At 35.7% G+C, this 20,849-nt stretch overlaps 1 protein-coding gene across 1 annotated transcript in view; it reads right to left on the reverse strand.

The window, feature by feature from the left end:
• The window catches only part of PCDH15 (protocadherin related 15), a 965,496-nt gene that overhangs the window by 450,388 nt on the left and 494,259 nt on the right, over positions 1 to 20,849 (reverse strand). The window contains exon 8 of the mRNA XM_064374141.1: positions 16,311 to 16,481. Within this exon, the coding sequence (XP_064230211.1) occupies positions 16,311 to 16,481 (171 nt within the window). The remainder of the gene's footprint in view (positions 1 to 16,310; positions 16,482 to 20,849) is intronic.

The following is a 20,849-nucleotide window of genomic DNA, read 5'->3' on the forward strand; positions in this document are numbered from 1 at the left end:
TCTACTAAAGACATAATTATCAAAAGTCACCCTGTATAATTCATGGTTTTAGGACATAAGTACATACTTAGCATAATTGAAAGATGTTCACCTGAAATCAACAGTAATTACACACACACACACACACACACACGTCAATCTGTCAAAATTACATACCAAGCTTTTAAGCATTTCATCAATTATACCTCAGTATTTGTGATTAGAATTATTTTAACACATTAAACACTTCTAATTTAACTCCCATTATTTGTGATAAAGGTATGATATCATTTCATAATATACACTGAAACTTATTCAAATAATATACGATCTCTGAGATATACTTCAAGTAATTTGGGAGGAAAGGATGGAAGAAGACGGTGCAAATATGCAGATGAACTGATAATTGTTGAAACTGGGTGATAAACTCTTGGGGGGGGTTCATGTATATATTTGAAAATTCCTATATTAATGCTTTTAAAATATAAATTCTTAGGCCACATTCCATCATACTGAATCAGAACACTCTGGAGTTGAAGCCTCAGGTTCCCAGGCCTCATCTGAAACGTGAAATCAGAGTCTTTAAGGAAGAGTCAAATAGATATTAACAAGCTAGTTATGCAGAGTTATGATCCAGGTAAAACACCAATTGATTGTGTCCAAAATATCAGTCTTCTATCATTCTCTTATACAAAATAAATGAAATCTCTACAATATTTCTTTGGAAACCAACATAAAGATAAGTCCATTGTACTAAGTTTGTTTTCCAGAAATCAAACTCTGAGGAAAATTTGCATATACAATGTTTATAAGGGAATTAACTTACAAAGGAATAAAGGAAGTAGGATAGGGGAGAGAGAATAGTTGAAAAGAAGTGCAATACGGGCAGAGATGACAAGCCCACGGAATATCTTAAAGGGAATGGCTTGCAGAGTTTTTACGCATTGAGGGAAGATGACTGGGCCATGATATAACTTTCTCCAGCCCCACTGACCAGACATTTGATGCTAGTGCTTTCAGGGATAGGGCATGAGGTTGTGTGCAATGGTTATCTTTAAATGAAGGGCAATTCCTCAAGAGAGACTCTAGTAATTTCCATCAGCCAGAAACAGTCCTAGCATGTGGGGACGAAGGTAATTGAGAGGGGAGAATTGATTGCCTCATTGGTTACACATGTAATACTGAATAGCCCCCACCACATCTATAAGAGCTGAAATATTTTTTGCTGGGAATTTCTTTATGGTTTTTTCTCATTTTTCCTTATATGTCCCTTACATATCAACAGAGAAATACTGCAATGGTGGTTATAGTGACTACATTGCAGTTGTTGGCTGTTTTATTAGTGTTTAAATTAAATAATATTACCCTTAGGAATAAAATGTACCATTTTAAAAAATTCCCATCAAAATCAACATAACATACTGCTTGTCTTGGTAACAGAAATATATTAAACTGCACAGATAATAATGAATAGCAGTCTGGGTTTTCAAATAAACCTTAGTGGTTTATTTTAAGGTGATATTCACTAGTTTAGATACGTGAACCCTAATTCCCACCCATTCACCTCCCAGAAATGTGTTTTAGGTGATGTTATTTAGACGGTAAAATCAGGTCAATAAGTCCTACTGAATCCTTAGATATTATGTGTTGTTGTATGGATAGGAAAAATGTAGTATATACAGAGAAAACGTATGTGAAACGTATGAGACACACTTTGGTTGTTTGAGTCTAGATTCTCAGTTCCAGCTGTTTTATGGTCTGAATGTTTGTGTTTCCCCAAAATACATGTGTTTAATCCTGACCCTCAAGATGGTGGCATTAGGATGTTGGGCCTTCAGAGGTGATTCAATCATGAGGGCTAATAAAAATAGTTCCCTTAATAAATGAAAGGACAAAGAAAGACCCCTTGCCCCTCCCACCCTATGAGGACACCACTATCTGTGAGCCGAAAGAGGGCTGTCATCAGACATCAAATCAACCGGTGCCTTGATCTTAGAATTCCCAACGTCCAGAAATGTCAGAAATAAGGTTTTAGTATTTATGAGCCCCCAGTTTGTGGTATTTTTTATGGCAGTCAATCATACTAAAACACGTTTACTCTGTTGTGATCAGGTAGTTTATAAAACATAACTAACACATAGTAGGTACTCTACTAGGTTGCTCCTCCCTTGACCTCAGCTCTTTGCATTTGAAAAATTTTACAGCTTTATTTCAAAATGCATTCAGTCCACTTTTCAAGGTAAAAAATACAAAGGCTAAATGCTTGAGAGAATTAATATCCCACTTACCATGATGTAATTATTATGCATTACAAGCCTGTATCAAAGCGTCTCATGCACCCCATAAATATATATATACCTACTATGTACCTACACCAATTAAAAATTTTAAAAAGTGAGTATTATATGCCTTCCCACTTCCTTTATAAAACTTCGCTCAATTCCTTCTGGATAGTAAGAAAAATAGGAAACCGTATTGAATAATGAGTCACCTCTATGTGTAATTTCCATTGTTAGTAAAAGCCTTCAGAGGGGACTGGCTTTAAGAATTGGTACAATTCTTGACTGAGAGTAGCTTCCACTACCTAGCAGGTGGGGCAATAGAATACAAGGGCAATTATCACTCAGCAAATTGCTGACAAGGTCAAATTACTGTCACTCCATGTTTAATCTCTGTATGAATTTTTTTCTAAAAGAAAAGTGTATATTTAATTCCACAGACCAAAAATAAGTTTATATGTCCTAAGAGGGTTCCTCAATTATCATGAATAACATTGTTTCAAATGGAAACAATTCCATACATATACATACACACACACTATATATACATATATACACACACACACACAAAAAATTTCTCTGCAGATGTTAATATATGGAAATGTATTGCTATATAATAGTGACAATAATTAGAAATCAAAATCTAGAGTAATGCAACTGAAAGTCATACCATGCATGCATTAAGGCATGTAAGATACTCTACAATGTATACAAGAGAATCTAATATTTAAGGACCAAATATGTGTTATCAATTAGGCACATGCTCTGTAAACGCTGTGTGGAATAAAATTGCTGAGCACAGGAAATATTTATAACCTAAGTATACAATCCAAGAAGTTCCTTATTTCTGACACTTCATACCAAAGCAACCAGACTGAGAAATAAGCCTTCTGAGTAAAAACAGTGTTTTAAATAACTTTTGAATCCAATGCATGCATGCAAGGCTGATAAATTCAAACCCTTTCATATAAACCTCAATTCATACTAAAGACATGCTCCTTGACAGAGATGTACTTAAATCATTCTACATTTTTCCTTTTGTTCTCCTATGTGAAAATGTCACCTTAAAAGTAACTTTTTAAGGAATAAGTGCTTTTTCATTTCATATGTCTTCAGATAAATTGCTCATGTTTCAGTGTTTAGGAATTCAGAGTATTTTCGATGTTCATCACAACTCTTTGACATATCATTATAAATATTTATTGTCCCAATAATAATTATTCTTTGCTTATCTTGATATGGCAAGATTTTTTCAATTTTATTAAAATGAACCAGCTGTCTTATATATTATTTACTGAACTATATCATTGTTTCCCCTTAAATTATTAACACTGGCACAAGCCAGCTTCAAGTTTCAAGGAAATCTCACTGAAAACAGAGCTCCTATAAATTGTATTCACCTTTATATACCAACAAAAAGCAAATACAACTTTTTTATTAATCTCTATGACTGTTTTTATTTAAAGCAAAACTACATGAGGAAGGGTTGTCAGGAAATTTGGGAAGTTATATTGTTTCCTACAACTTGGTATTGATTGATGAGAATGTACCAATGATTTCAAGGTCTGAGAAAGGAGTTTTACAGCAAAATGAATAACAAAAGCTTGGGCATGGAAACAAACTCAGAAGGTCCAAGGCACAGGATAAATGTCCTGGCTGCAGAGCAGCAGATAGGCAAGAATTAAATCATGTGTACTCTAGTAATCCACACACAGCCATTGATAATTTTATTCTTACCATAATTGGAAGCTATTAAAGTATTTTAAGCAAGAGAGTAACGAACTGACTTATGCTTTTAAAAGATCACTCTGAAGAAAATGTGGCACATATACACCATGGAATACTACACAGCCATAAGAAACGATGAGTTCATGTCCTTTGTAGGGACTGGGATGAAACTGGAAACCATCATTCTCAGCAAACTGACACAAGAACAGAAAACCAAACGCTGTATGTTATCACTCATAGGCGGGTGTTGAACAATGGGAACACGTGGACTCAGGGAAAGGAGCATCACACACTGGGGTCAGTTGGTGGGGGACTAGGGGAGGGATAACCTGGGAAGAAATGCCGGATATAGAGAAGGGGGAATGGAGGCAGCAAACCACCTGGTCACTTACACACCTATGCAACAACCCTGCATGACCTGCACATGTGCCCCAGAACCTAAAGTACAATAAAAAAAAAAATAAACACCCTTTCTCTAGATTTTGAAATAAAAAAATAAATAAATAAAAGATCACTCTGACTGCTGTGTGAAAAATGGGCGACAGGGAGCAAAAGTAGAAACAGGGACAGGAAAGGACAGTGGGTTATGTATAAGATTTCCTCTTAAGGTCTTGAAAGTATCATTAACTAACATCACTTGGGAAGTAGGTAAGTCCATTGCTGTGTCTATAGTCTATTTATTTACCTTTTTTTATGTATTTGCAGAAGATGTTAGTAAACAAAGTAAAATTCAAGGAAATCACTATTAGGCTACCTACAAATCAATTTAGTTTAGAATTATTATAGTCGAGTAATAATATTCTTACAGAAAAATAAGCTTAACCATAAAGCCCACTACATATAATAAGGCTTCTAAAAAGGAACGCTGCAAAGCTGCTCGTGAATAATCTTACAGCTATGTTTATAAGTTTTATTGTTATTTACATAATTTCTTTTCTGGTCACCTCACTGAATTCAAAACCATGCTTTACTTATACTTAACCCCAACAGTTAAAACTATTAAAATGCATTAGCATATCCTTCATTATTTGTTTTAATCAAGAAGAACTGAAATAAGGAATATGTAACATAAATTTAGTTTTGCTTACAAATGAACACATCAGAGAGAAATACATCTCCTTAGAGAGGAATATATTTTATCCAGGTATTTTTTTTTAAACAGTGAAGCACTTTTTTAAAAAGTAGTAATTTACACAAAATTCCAAAATATAAAACAGATGAATTAAGGTACATTTATACAAAGTAATTCTATGCAGCTATTATAAAAGGTAAAATACATATGCATTGATAGGGAAGTTTTAATTTATTTCATGTAAGTAAATATTAATTGAGCATCCTACATTTGGGGCACCATCTTAACAGTTTGTAATAAGATAGCAAATGATATAGGGAAAGTCTCTGTTTCTGACATTTTTATATTTTGAAGGAAGTAGACAGATATTAATCAATTCAATGAATGTGCAAGAAATTTCCATATAGCAAACTAATCTGCAGAAAACAAAGTCATGCAGTATCTAATTCTTGAGGAAAGCTGGCTATTATAGACTGTGATATTAGGGAAGTCTTTTTTAAGGAAGTAACATTTGGGCTGAAATCTAAATAAATAAAGTAGCCAGGCACAGGAAAATATTAGAAGAGAACATTCTGGAAAAAAATGGCACACAAAGACATTTCTGCTCATCCAAAAAATGTGGCACGATAAAGGACAGAAAGAAGACCAGGAAGCAGGTGGAAAAGAGGTAGTAGAAGTAAATGGGATGAGGCAAGTGAGACGAGGCTGTGTAGCTTACAGGTCATGGTAAAGGAAGGCACTTAAACATGGTTATTTAATGAGAAGCTTATCTATCATAGCATTGAAGAAGGGAAGAGATACGATCTAATGTGTATATTTCAAAGCCATTCTGACCAGATTTCAGGAAAATCTGGTAGACAACCATAGGAAGACCCTAGAAAAAAATGATGATTTGATTATATATTTGCTTTAAATATTTGGCTTTTCAGCTGCCTAGCATCCATTTTGCTTTAACAATCTCTTGGGTTTTAAATAAATTACCTTTTCCATTAGACACACTTTCATTAGGGGCCCTGTATTGGTTGTAGCTTCCAGAGAAACAGAACCAGTAAAATGTGTGCATATGTATGTGCATGTGTATGTTTCTCAGACAGAGAGAGAGAGAGAAAGAGAGAGAGAGAGAGAGAGAGAGAGAGAGAGAGAGAAAGAGAGAAACACACAGAGAGAAACAGAGAGAGAGAGAGAGAGAAAGATAATTAAAGATATTGGCTCATGTGATGTGGAGTTAGGCAAATTCAAAATCTATAGGATAGGCCAGCAGGCTGGAGACACAGAGAACTGTTGTCACAGTTTGTGTCCAAAAACAATCTGCCAGAATCCTCAGTTTTTTGAGGGAGGTCAGTCTATTTACTTAAAGTCTTCATCTGACTACATGCAGCCCACCAATATCACAGATCCAAAATCTAGTGATCTGATATTAATATCACTAAAAGCATACCTTCACAGCAATAACCAGATATATTGGACAAAATATCCGGGTACCATGTCTTAGCCAAGTTAATGCATAAAATTAACTATTCCAGGCTCCATTCTCCTGGTCAAAGGGCAAGCATGTGATTCAAGCCAGGTTAATCAGTTGCTCTCTCCCTCAAATTTGCATTGGGTTAGAAAGACAAAAAATTACATCTCGTCTATATAGTCAGGCCAAATCACATGATCCATCTCCAACCCCCAAAACATACAGGTATGCCTTTTTTTTTTTTCTCAACCTTCAGCTCTTAATTCCTTTAAAAAGTTACCAATAGATTCTGTGAGGCTACAGTGAATCTTCTAATACATTACTTTTATGTAGGCCAGGGTCATTTGGCTTGTTTGAAATTAATTTGCTTAAGTCAGGCTCCAGATATTTGGAAAGACATTTATCAAATTAATAATGGTCATCCAAGGGACTGGGGTTTGAGGATTGAGCATTTCTGATTTTTAATATGTGTCTAATCCTTTAAAATGTTTCTGTATAATTTATAATTAGCAGCCAATTATTTTATAATTAAAGTAAATTCTGAAAAACCTTCTACATTAGTGTGTGGAAACACAGCAGAATTGCCAGTTTTATAGAGAGAAGGAAGTCCTATCTTTACCTATACCGGAAGCCCTGAAGCACCACAGCCCAACAGGAGGCTCTGTGGGACAATTTGAGAAATATTACTATAATCTATTGTCTTATATTTATTAAAGAAAGAAAGGAAGGAAGCAAGATACTTTCTCATCTGTCATTTAAAATTTGTTTAGTTGATGTATTTTCTCTCTCGGAGTATCACCTTCTGGCATTTGGCATCAGCAGCTGCCTCTCCCCAAAGTAATAATATACTGCATAAGTAACTCAGCACCAGCAGTGGCAATGCCAACTCTTCATTTAAAAAAACAAAAACAAAAAAACAAAAACAAAAAAAACCCTACTGTTCTTTTGAATAAATATATTGCATTCTTTTAAAGATCCAAAATAATACCGAATTAATTTGAAATAGTACAATCAGAATAAATTAGGTACTATCTACATACAACTCAGTTTTTAAAGCTATAATTTCAACTAAAGTTAGAGTTTTAATAACTAATTTGAATTAGCAAGTTCTTCCCACATTTCTCTGAGTAAACACCAAGCCACATAAAAAAGTCCATTGCCAATAATAGTAACAATAGCAAATATTGTTAAACTCTTACTATCAAAAAAATACTTCTGTTTGTGTCCTCTATTATTTGCTTGAGCAGTGGTTTGTAGTTCTCCTTGAAGAGGTCCTTCACATCCCTTGTTAGTTGTATTCCTAGGTATTTTATTCTCTTTGTAGCAATTGTGAATGGAAGTTCACTCATGATTTGGCTGTTTGTCTATTATTGGTGTACAGGAACGCTTGAGATTTTTGAACATTGATTTTGTATCCTGAGACTTTGCTGAAGTTGCTTATCAGTTTAAGCAGATTTTAGGCTGAAAAAATGGGGTTTTCTAAAGATACAATCATGTCATCTGCAAAAAGGGACAATTTGATGTCCTCTCTTCCTATTTGAATATGCTTTATTTCTTTCTCTTGCCTGATGGCCCTATCCAGAACTTCCAATACTACGTTGAATAGGGGTGGTGAGAGAGGGCACTCTTGTCTTGTGCCAGTTTTCAAAGGGAATGCTTCCAGCTTTTGTCCATTCAGTATGATATTGGCTGTGGGTTTGTCATAAATAGCTCTTATTATTTTGAGATACAGTCCTTGATATCTAGTTTATTGAGAGTTTCTAGCATAAAGGGTTGTTGAATTTGTTAAAGGCCTTCTCTGTATCTATTGAGATAATCATATGGTTTTTGTCTTTGGTTCTGTTTATGTGGTAGATGATGTTTATAGATTTGTGGATGTTGAATCAGCCTTGGATCCCTGGGATGAAGCCTACTTGATCATGATGGACAAACTTTTGGACGTGCTGTTGGCTTCGGTTAGCCAGTATTTTATTAAAGATTTTTGCATTGTTATTCATCATGGATATTGACCTGAAATTTTCTTTTTCAGTTGAGTCTCTGCCAGGTGTTGGTATCAGGATGAGTTGGTCTCATAAAATGAGTTAGGGAGGATTCCCTCTTTTTGTATCATTTGGAATAGTTTCAGAAGGAACGGCACCACCTCCTCTTTGTACCTCTGGTAGAATTCGGCTGTGGACCTATCTGCTCCTGGATTTTTTTGGTTGGTAGGCTATTAAATGCTTCCTCAACTTCACATCTTGTTATGGGTCTATTCAGGAGTTCAATTTCTTCCTTGTTTAGTCTTGGGAGGGTGTAAGTGTCCAGGAATTTATCCATTTCATCTAGATTTACTAGTTTATTTGCATACACGTGTTTGTAGTAATCTCTGATGGTAGTTTGTATTTCTGTGGGATCAATGGTGACATCCCCTTTATCATTTTTTATTGCATCTAGTTGAATTTTATCTCTTTTCCTTTTTATTAGTCTGACTAGTGGTCTATCTATTTTGTTGATCTTTAAAAACATAGCTCCTGGATTCATTGATTTTTTGAAGGTTTTTTTTGTGTCTCTATCTCCTTCATTTCTGCTTTGATCTTAGTTATTCCTTGCCTTCTTCTAGTATTTGAATTTTTTCAGTCTTGCTCCTCTAGTTATTTTACTTGTGATGTTAGGATGTCAATTTTATATCATTTTTCACTTCTCTGTTGGGCATTTAGTGCTATAAATTTCCCTTTAGACACTGCTTTAAATGTGTACCCATGCTCACGGTTAGGAAGAATAAAGATTGTGAAAATGGCCATACTGTCCGAAGTAATTTTTAGATTCAATGCTATCCCCATCAAGCTACCAATGACTTGCTTCATGGAATTGGAAAAAACCACCTTGAACTTCATATAGAACCAGAAAAGAGCCCGTATAACCAAGATAACCCTAAGGACAAAAGAAAAAAGCTGGAGGCATCATGCTACCCGACGAACTATAATACAAGACTACTATAATCAAAACTGCATGGTACTAGTACCAAAATCGAGATATAGACCAATGGAACAGAACAGAGGCCTCAGAAGGAATGCCACACATCTACAACCACCTGATCTTTGACAAACCTGACAGAAGCAAGCAATGGGGAAATGATTCCCTATTTACTAAATGGTGTTGGGAAAACTGACTAGCCATATACAGAAAGCTGAACCTGGATCCCTTCCATATACCTTGTACAAAAACTAACTCTAGATGGATTAAAGATTTAAACATAAGGCCTAAAAGCATAAAAACTCCAGAAGAAAACCTAGGCAATACAACCCAGGACACAGGAATAGGCAAGGACTTCATGACTAAACACCAAAAGCAAAGGCAACAAAAGTCAAAATAGACAAGTGGGATCTAATTAAACTTAAGAGCTTCTGCACAGCAAAAAAAATCAATAGAGTAAACCAGCAACCAACAGAAGGTTAACAAATTTTTGTAATTTACCCATCAGGCAAAGGCTAATATCCAGAATCTACAAAGAACTTAAACAAATTTAACAGAAAAAAACAAATAACCCCATCAAAAAATGTGCGAAGGATATGAACAGACACTTTTCAAAAGAAGACATTTATGCAGCTAACAAACATATGGAAAAAAAGCTATCATCACTGGTCATTAGAGAAATGCAAACCAAAACCACATTGAGATACCACCTCACACCTGTTAGAATTACAATCATTAAAAAATCAGGAGACAACAGATGCTGGAGAGGATGTGGAGAAACAGGAATGCTTTCACACTATTCGTGGGAGTGTAAATTAGTTCAACCATTGTTGAAGACAGTGTGGCGATTCCTCAAGGATCTAGAACTAGAAATACCATAATACCATTTGACCCAGCAATCTCAATACTGGGTATATACCGAAAGAATTATAAGTCGTTTTATTAAAAGGACACACGCACATGTATGTTTATTGCAGCACTGTTCACAATAGCAAAGGCTTGGAACTAATCTAAATGCTCATCAATAATAGACTGGATAAAGAAAAAGTGGCACATTTATACCATGGAATACTATGTAGCCATAAAAAAAAGTTCATGTCCTTTGCAGGGACTGGATGAAGCTCGAGACCATTATTCTCAGGCTATAAGAGGCTTAAGAGAAGTGAAAATGAAGCCTCAGCCTACAGCTTTGGATGAGTACAAGTCAATAGCCAAAATCAAGTTGGTAGCCATCTACTTTAACCATCATGAAAGTGGTACACAGCCCTCAGTTAAAGTGCCACAGCTGATACTGCACTGAGCAAAGATAAGATGCTTTCTCAAGTCCTGCAAAAATTGCAACTTCGTGAGCAAATTAAATGATTTTTGTTTGAACCCACTAAGTTCTGGTGGCCTGTGATACAGTGACTGATAATCTGAACAAGTATCTAGGTCTCAAGTTAATATATCTATATTTTTGTATGTGACAATAAAAAATATTTGCCATAATTACTTAAATGTGTACAACTAAAATTCTCATTGTTTCAAGGTATGTTAAGAAATGGCTCAATCTGTTAAAAATGATAAAAGGGTCAAGATTAGTCATTCTGGAATTTCTTCCATAACATTTAATTCAAAAAGCATGATTTTAAAACAAAATACAAAAGTACTTGTTCACAAAACTATTTATTGATCTTCACTTAAAGACCTCCTTTTTTACCACGAAGAATCCATCATGCTCAGGATCCCTCATGCTCTTAGCTTAGATACTTCTTTACAAAGGATTCAGAGCATAAAAAATTTCTGGGCTTAATTTCTTTACCATTAGTTCATCATTCTCCTTATGTTAGGATATGCAAAATTTAATACTGGATTGGGTTTGTCATCGGAAGACTAGATAAGTTTTATCCTTGGACTAGTTCTTCTTTGAGTACTGATACTCAAAATATGAATATTATGGTACAACAAGGAAAAGGGCAAGGGATTTTGACCAAAAATTTGCCCATACTCTCAGAAAATACTTTGGGATATAAATACTTTTCAACTATGTCTATCTATAGAAAGAATCTCCAACTTAACCCAGGATGCAAGAGCCAGAAAAAAACCTGCTATCAATATTTGTGTGTAGATCCACGCCTCAAATGTATCTTAATTTTATTGACTCTTCCTAAATCATATCTATGTCTATATATCTACATAAACTGTCTCCCAAGAGTTTTTATGTATATTCAAGGTATTCAATCAGTTAATATTTGTGCAGAGCTTAGCACAGTTCATCAAACAGAACATTCTATACAACCTCTAGACTTTATGAACATTTATGTTATTACCCCAAATTCAAAGTATAGTCTGGTCTCTAGCACTAAACTGCAAGGAATGAGAAAGATATTCAGTCTGTAATCTGGAGAGAAAAGGAAGCTCAATGATCCTTTATAAAATTAAGTCTGTACACTCTGCTTTTCAAGCAGCAGTCTCTATATTCCTTTACTTTCCTCAATGAACTACTATTAAATAGTCATCAGACTGACTCATTGAATTGGATTATTGTGGTTTCAATATATACCTTCTCTTCAGGTCCCACTGGTAAACTAGCTAAATATATTAACTCAGAAACATCAATTAATACTAAAGATTATGTTTTTTCTTTTTATATTCAAAAGGATTTTAATTGGAAGTAAACACGCGTGCACGCGCACGTGCGCATACACACACACACACTCCTGAGTGCCTAATTTGTATGGGGATGATTGAAAAAGATTATTATCAAGTATTAAATATGTATTTCAGCATACTGCTTTTACACTACTGTATTTCCAAATAAAAATTTCTGAATAAAACAAAATGCACATTTTAATACCAGCCAATATACTTGAACCTTACACATGTTTAAATTTCATATGCAAAAAATGATTAGTCATAGAGCAAAACTGCCCTCTTGTAGAAATTTTAAAAGATTTTAATACCACCTAATATACGTAAACCTTACACATGTTTAAATTTCAAGTAATTAGTCATAGAGCAAACCCACCCTCTTGCAGATATTTTAAAAGATAAATAAAGCTTATTTTAAAAGAGTTATATTTTAGGTTCAAGGGTACATATGCAGGTTTGGGACACAGGTGAGAGTCTGTCATAGGGGCTTATTGTACAGATTATTTCATCTCCCAGTTATTAAACCCAGTACCCAATATTCGTCTTTTCTGCTCCTCTGTTTCCTCCCACTCTCCATTCTCAAATAGACTCCAGTGTCTGTTGTTCCGTTCCTTCTATTCATGTGTTCTTATCATTTAGCTCCCACTTATACGTGAGGACATGTGGAAGTTGGTTTTCTGTTCCTCTGTTAAGTTTGGTAAGGAAACTAGCATCTGTTATTTTTTGACTTTATAATAATAGTCATTTTGACTGATTGTGCAATGGTTTCACACTGTGGTTTTGATTTGCTTTTCTCTAATGATTAGTGATATTAAACTGTTTTTCTTTTTATTTATTGGCCACATGTATGTATACTTTTGAAAACTGTTTATGTCCTTTGCACACTTTTTAATGCTTTTTTAAAAAATTCTTGTAAATTTAAGTTCCTTGTGGACGCTACATATTGGACTTCCATCAGATGCATAGGTTGCAAGTATTTTCTCCCATTCTGTAGGTGGTCTGTTGACTCCTTTGATAGTTTATTTAGCTGTGCAGAAGCTGTGAAGTTTAATTAGATTCCATTTGTCAATGCTTGCTTTTGTTGCGATTGCTTTTGGTGACTTTGTTATGAAATCTTTGCCTGTGCCTTTGTCCTTAATGGTATTGTCTAGGTGGTCCCCAGGGCCTTTCCAGCTTGGGGGTTTACATTTCAGTCTTTAATCCATCTTGAGTTGATTTTTGTGTATGGTGTAAGGAAGGGGTCCAGTTTCAATCTTCACATGGCTAGGCAGTTCTCCCAGCACTATTTATTGAGTAGGGACTCATTTTTTTCCATTGCCATTTGTCAGTTTTGCCAAAGGGCAGATGGCAATAGGTGTGCAGCCTTATAAAAATTATACCTGTCATCATTAGTTTTACCAGTCCTTTCAAAGAAAATTTTTATGTTCACCATCTTTAATAATTTCTGGGTTTTCTTGCTGGGATTCAACAAATTAACAATGGCATACAACCTTAGGTAATCCATGTCTATTTTCTCCAGACAAGTTCTGATCAGCTTTTTTGTCTGCAAAATACTTCATTTGGCTGATAACATATTCTTTTATTCAATGCACATAAGATTTATTTATTTTTATCTCCAGCTTTTTTTGTTAATTAAAATTAATTACACCAGTGATCATCTGTGCTAGGAGACACAAACATGATTCTCAGCTATTTTAGATCTACTATGAGAAAAACCAATAGATGTATTCATATTATAACATTGGATAAGCACTCTTTGGCTTTACATTTAGAAGGTATTCCTATTTTATTCCTCAACATATCAAATAGAGAAAGGACCCTCAGAACTGCAGCTCTCCCTTAAGGGACAGGCTGCCTCCTCAAGTGGTTCTCAGACCCCCCATGCATCCTAACCAGGAGACATGTCATACAGGAAAGCCCTGGCTAACATGAGGCGGGTACCATTTGGGGACGAAGCTACCAGAGGAAGGAACAGGCAGTAATTTTTGCTGTTCTGCAGCCCCCATGGGTGATTCCTAGGCAAGCAGGATCTGGAGTGGACCTCCAGCAAACTCCAAGCAGACCTGCAGCAGCGGGGCCTGTTAGAAGAAAAACTAACAAACAGAAAGAAATAGCTTCAACAACAACAGAAAGGACGTCCACTCAGAAACCCCACCCAAAAGTCACAAACTTCAAAGACCAAAGGTAGATAAATCCACAAAGATGGGAAGGAACCAGCACAAAAAGGCTGAAATCGCCAAAAGAGAACCGCAGTTCTGAGGGTCATTTCTCTACCTGAGATTTTGAGGAATATAATAAAAATGCCTTCTCAACATAAAGCCAAGGAGTGCTTATCCAATGTTATAATATGAATACACCTATTTTCTCATAGATCTAAAATAGTTGAGAATCATGTTTGTGTCTACTAGCAGAGATGACCACTGGTGCAGTTAACTTGCATGAAAAAAAAAGGATATGAACAGCCACCTTTCAAAAGAAGAGATTTATGCAGCCAATAAATGTATGAAGCAAAGCTCATCATCACTGGTCATTAGAGAAATGCAAATCAAAACCATGCTGAGATACCACCTCAAGCCAGTTAGAATGGCAATCATTAAAAAATCAGGAGACAACAGATGCTGGAGAGGATGTGGAGGAAAAGGAACACTTTTACACTGTTGGTGGGAGTGTAAATTAATTCAACCATTGTGGAAGATAGTGGGGTGATTACTTAAGGATCTAGAACTAGAAATACCATTTGACCCAGCAATCCCATTACTGGCTATATACCCAAAGGATTATAAATCATTCTTTTATAAAGACACAGGCACACATATATTTACTGTGGCACTGTTCACAGCAGCAAAGACTTTGAACCAAACCAAATGCCCATCAGTGATAAACTGGATAAAGAAAATGTGGCACATACACAACATGGAGTACTATGCAGCCATAAAAAAGGATGAGTTCATGTCCTTTGCAGGGACATGGATGAAACTGAAAATCATCATTCTCAGCAAACTGATGCAAGAACAGTAAACCATACACTGCACGTTGTCACTCATAATGGGGGTGTGTGTTGAACAATGAGAACACAAGAACACAGGGAAGGAAACATCACACACTGGGCCTGGGGCTTGAGGGGTTAGGGGAGGAATAGCAGGAGGTAGGGGGATTGGGGAGGGATAGCATTAGGAGGAATACCTAATGTAGATGACGGGGCGATGGATGCAGCAAACCACCACCATGGCATGCGTATACCTATGTAACAACCCTGCAGGATCGGCACATGTACCCCAGAACTTAAAGTATAATAAATGAATTTTAAAAAGAAGAATTGCAGTTCTCATGTGTTTTGAGAAAAATGTCAAATAGCTTCAAAAAAATTCTAACACTTTTAGCCATTTTTGGAACCCAGAGAGCTGATTGCTTTCCAGGGAAACAGCACAAATATTAGCTAAATGGTTAAATCCTAGACCACTGAATTTTTTAAAATGGTATGTGTACACACACACACACACACACACACACATATATATACCGTTTAGGGGAGAAATTGATATTTTTGCCTCAGCAGGATATCTGTTTGCCTTAAAATCTTTATTCTTAGGTATGCACATCAATCATCTAGGGAGGCCCAAGGTGTAAATTCCAAACTGACAGAAATTTATAGCTTGATTAGCATTTGTCAAAAATACAGGATTACGTGTAGAAAATATGTACTCATGCCTTACCTTTCTGTATCTTTAATTTAAGAGATAAGTATCTGTATTCAGTATTTGTTAGCTCCTACCTTTAAACAGCCAAACATAATCTCCAATAACATTTCAAAACTCTACTGGATTAAAAGAGTATCCTATTGACTTAAGAGTCCTCTGACTTAGGACTGCATGTTTAAATGTGATTTTAAGAAAATGCTGTAGTGATTACTTGGAGTTTTTCAGAATGTGTTGGTCAATGGACTCCTTGGTGATTTATTAGTGAAAAATATAAAATAACCATGTTGAATTGCTGTTTCATGACATACTTTCTACTTTGTAAATTATATAATCACTCATTGTGTCAAAAATTTTTTCATACTCCCTGAAAATAGTTTTGGACATACATATTTTTCAACATGCATATAATAAGTTTTGCTAGTATAAATTAATATGTCCACAAAATACTTGAACATGATCCCATGGAGTTTTAAAACATGCAAATGAAGAGAGAAAGAAAATAATATATTTACCGGAGTTCTCAACTCAGGTATGGCAGCTTGGTAAGTGAGTGGACGGCAATCACGAGTGTTTGGCACAAGGACACAAGGAAGAAACACTGGACCCAAGTCATCTCCATCCAGAACATCCACTGTGAGAGTGGTGGTGGTGGTTCGCCTCTCATTCAGATTTTGGGCGCGGTCCTGTTAGAGAGAAAAACAAACAACAGGTAGTTTATAGAAATTAGGCACAATGGCCAGGAGCAGTGGCCCATGCCTGTAACCACAGCACTTTGGGAGGCTGAGGCCAGTGGATCATCTGAGGTCAGGATTTCAACACCAGCCTGGCCAACGTGGTAAAAAACTGTCTCTACTGAAAATACAAAAATTATCTGGGTGTGGTGTCGGGTACCTGTAATTCCAGCTATTCAAGAGAATGAGGCACAAGAATCGCTTGAACCTAGACTTGGTGAAAGAAAAGGAAAAGAAAAGAAAAGAAAAGAAAAGGAAAAGAAAAGAGAAAAAAGAGAAAAAAGAAAAGAGAAAAGAAAAGAAAGGAAGGAAGAAAGAAAGAGAGAGAAAGAAAGGGAAAAGAAAAGAAGGGAGGGAGGGAGAGAGGGAGGGAAGAAAAAGAAGGAAGGAAGGAGAAAGAAAGAGAGAAAGCGAGAAAGAATGAAAAAGAAAAGGAAAAGCATGTAAAATGTAGAATTAGTTTTCATTTAAAACAAAAAATTGATCAATAACTTGCTTAAAACAACAGTTTTAAGTGGTGAAGCCAGGATGTAAACTGAGATCTGATTGTCTTCCAAGCAACTTTCTTGAAAGTATGTTACAGTAGTGAAGCTTTTATATGTTAGACCTTTACCTACCAGTTCACATTACTAAATAGCCTAACCATGAAGGTCACTCTCATCTTCTTAGAGCATTTACTTTAGAAACCTTGTAATTGTAAATTCTTTCTCTGCCCCTCTGAGATGTAGAATTTTTAAAAGCTTCTTGTCAGTTCTACAAAGGAGCCCATCTTTTTCATGACCTGGGGGACCATGTCATTATAATAGTCAAGGAAGAAGCCCCTATTTCCCAGTTTCTCTGGGACGGTAGGAGCCTAACTTCCTTAGGAGGCTTCCTCCAATTTCTAAACCTACTTTCTGTCATGAAAATTCAAGGAAGTTTATTTTGCATTGGGAAAATCAATTAGTAAACACACCTGGTCTGTGATTCCCGCACACCCAAGTCCACTGGAGCTTTTAACAGCTCTGCAGCTTTTCTTTCTATCAGAGTTGAGTTCAGATCCAGTCTGCATTCTGGTCTCTCTTCTCTATTGCAATAGCCGTGAACAAAGTCTTCCTTATCATTTAACTTTGTCTATTGCAAATTTGCAGTAGCAATACATTGTTCCTAACTAAAATCCAAAATTTGTTCAGATTTCCCTAGTTTTTACTTAATGTCAGTTTTCTGTTTCAGCATCTCAATCAGGTTACCACTTTACATTTAATCATAATGGTTCCTTAGGTTCATTTTGGCTGTAACAAGTTCTCAGACTTTTTTTCTGTTTTTGATGACCTTGACAATTTTAAGTAATAGTTAGATATTTAGCACAGTGTTCCTCAATGGGTGTTTATCTGGTGTTTTCCTCAAGATTTGACTGGGGTTATGTGATTTATGTAGGAAAACCCCATCAAGTGTTATTTTGACAAATTGATAAAGATTATATATGATTAATATGACTTATCACTGTTGTTAACTTAATCACCTGGCTGAGGTTGTGTCTAGTCAGTTTTTTTCCAACTGTTAAGCTACTCTTTCTTGTTTTCCTTTCTATTTCATTGGGAGAAAATCACGATGGATATTACACAAAGAATGGGTAGTAATTTTATTAGAAATTAAATTGCTTATATTTATCTAAAGAGTATTTGGTATAGAAGAAAAACATACTAGACCTAAGTGATTTCCATCCAGAATATCCATTGATGAGGGTGGTGGTGGTAGCATCATTCATTATAACAGAATATGGAAATGTTTTTGCTTTCATAGTATTTATTATTTCAAAGAACTATTACACTTTTCTGTCTTTCTGAATTCTATTTTGTACAACACTGAAAAGTAAACTTGTGAGCATGTTCGTGTAGCATTATTCACAAAAGACAAAAGGCGGCAAAGTCCCACATATTTATCAGTGAATAAATGGATAAATGTATTGTGGTATGTACATACAATGCATATGATTCAAGCACAAAAAGATATAAAGCACTGATATATACAACAACATGGATGAACCTTGAAAACATTATATGTTCAAATAAAGAAGCCAGACAAAAAATAAGGTCACATATTATACGATCCATTTATAAGCAATATCCAGAAGCAGCAAAACAAGGTATTGATGGAATGTATCTCAAAACAATAAAAGCTTTTTGTGACAAACCCACAGCCAATACCATACTGAGTGAGCAGAAACTGGAAGCATTCCCTTTGAAAACCAGCACCACTCCTATTCAACACAGTATTGGAAGTTCTGGCCAGAGCGATCAGGCAAGAAAAAGAAACAAAATATATTCAACTAGGAAAAAAGGAAGTCAAATTCTTTCTATTTGCAGAGGATATGATTGTATATTTAGAAAACCTCATGATCTCAGCCCAGAATCTCCTTAAACTGATAAGCAACTTCAGCAAAGTATTAGGATACAAAATCAATGTGCAAAAATCACAAGTTTTCCTATACACCGATAACAGACAAACAGAGAGCCAAATCAAGAGTGAACTCCCATTCACAATTGCTAGAAAGAGAATAAAATACCTAGGAATATAAGTAACAAAGACGTGAAGGACCTCTTCAAGGAGAACTACAAACCACTGCTCAAGGAAATAAGAAAGGACACAAACAGATGGAAAAACATTCCATGCTCATGGTTAGAAAGAATCAGTATCATGAAAGTGGATATACTGCCCAAAGTAAGTCATCAATTCAATGCTATCCCCATCAAGCTACCACTGACCTTCTTTAGAACTGGAAAAAAACACATTAAACTTCATATAGAACCAAAAAAGAGCCTGCATAGCCAAGGCAATCCTAAGCAAAAAATACAATGCTGGAGGCATCACGTTGCCTGACTTCAAACTATACTACAAGGCTACAGTAATCAAAACATCATGGTACTGGTACCAAAACAGAGATAGAGACCAATGGAACAGAACAAGGCCTTGGAAGTAATGCCACGTATCTACGACCATCTGATCTTTGACAAACTTGACAAAAACAATCAATGGGGAAAGGATTCCCTATTTAATAAATGATGTTGGGAAAATAGGCTATCTGTGTGCAGAAAGCTGAAACTGTATCCTTTTCACCTTATTAAAAAAATTAACTTCAGATGGATTCAAGATTTAAACATAAAACTTAACACCATAAAAACCCTAGAAGAAAAACCTAGGCAATATGATTCAGGACATAGGCATAGGCAAGGACTTCATGACTGAAACACAAAAAGCAATGGCAAGGAAAGTCAAAACAGACAAATGGGATCTAATTAAAGACCTTTTGCACAGCAGAAGAAACTATCACTAGAGTGAACCAGCAACCAAAAAAAGGGGAAAAAATTTTGCAATCTACCCATCAGACAAAGGGCTAAAATCTAGAATCTACAAAGAACTTAAACAAATTTACAAGAAAAAAAAAAAACCATCAAACAGTGGGCAAAGGATATGAACAGATACTTTTCAAAAGAGGACATTTATGCAGCCAATAAACATATGAAAAAATATTCATTATCACTGGTCATTAGAGAAATGCAAATCAAAACCTCACTGAGATACCATCTCATACCAGTTAGAATGGCGATCTTTAAAAAATCTGGAGACAGAGATGCTGGAGAGGATGTGGAGAAAAGGAATGCTTTTACACTGCTGGTCAGAGTGTAAATTAGTTTAACCATTGTGGAAGACAGTATGGCAATTCCTCAAGGATATAGAAATAGAGATATCATTTGACCCAGCAATCCCATTACTGGGTATTTACGCAAAGGATTATAAATCATTCTATTATAAAGACACAGGTACACATATGTTCATTGCAGCACTGTTTACAATAGCAAGGACTTGGAATCAACTCAAATGCCTATCAATTATAGACTGAATAAAGAAGTAGCAGGTATATACCATGGAATATTACACAGCCATAAAAAAGGTGGGTTCATGTCCTTTGCAAGGACATGGATGAAACTGGAAATCATCATTCTCAGCAAACTGACACAAGAACAGAAAACCAAACACCACATGTTCTCACTCATAATGGGTGTTGAACAAGAACATATGGACATAGGGAGGGGAATGTCACATACTGGGGCCTGTTGTGTGGTGGTCTAGGGAAGGGCTAGCAGGTGGGGAGATTGGGGAGGGATAACATTAGGAGAAATACCTAATGTAGAAGTTGGGGGATGGATGCAACAAACCACCATGGCATGTGCATACCTATGTAACAATTCTGCACAATCTGCACATGTACCCCAGAACTTAAAGTGTGTATGTGTGTGTGGACACACACACACACATATACAAAGAAAACACAAATTGGTG

Source organism: Aotus nancymaae, unplaced genomic scaffold, assembly GCF_030222135.1.
Source record: "Aotus nancymaae isolate 86718 unplaced genomic scaffold, 86718_ANA_hifiasm-v0.15.2.pri h1tg000010l, whole genome shotgun sequence".
NCBI classification, from domain to species: Eukaryota; Metazoa; Chordata; class Mammalia; order Primates; family Aotidae; genus Aotus; species Aotus nancymaae.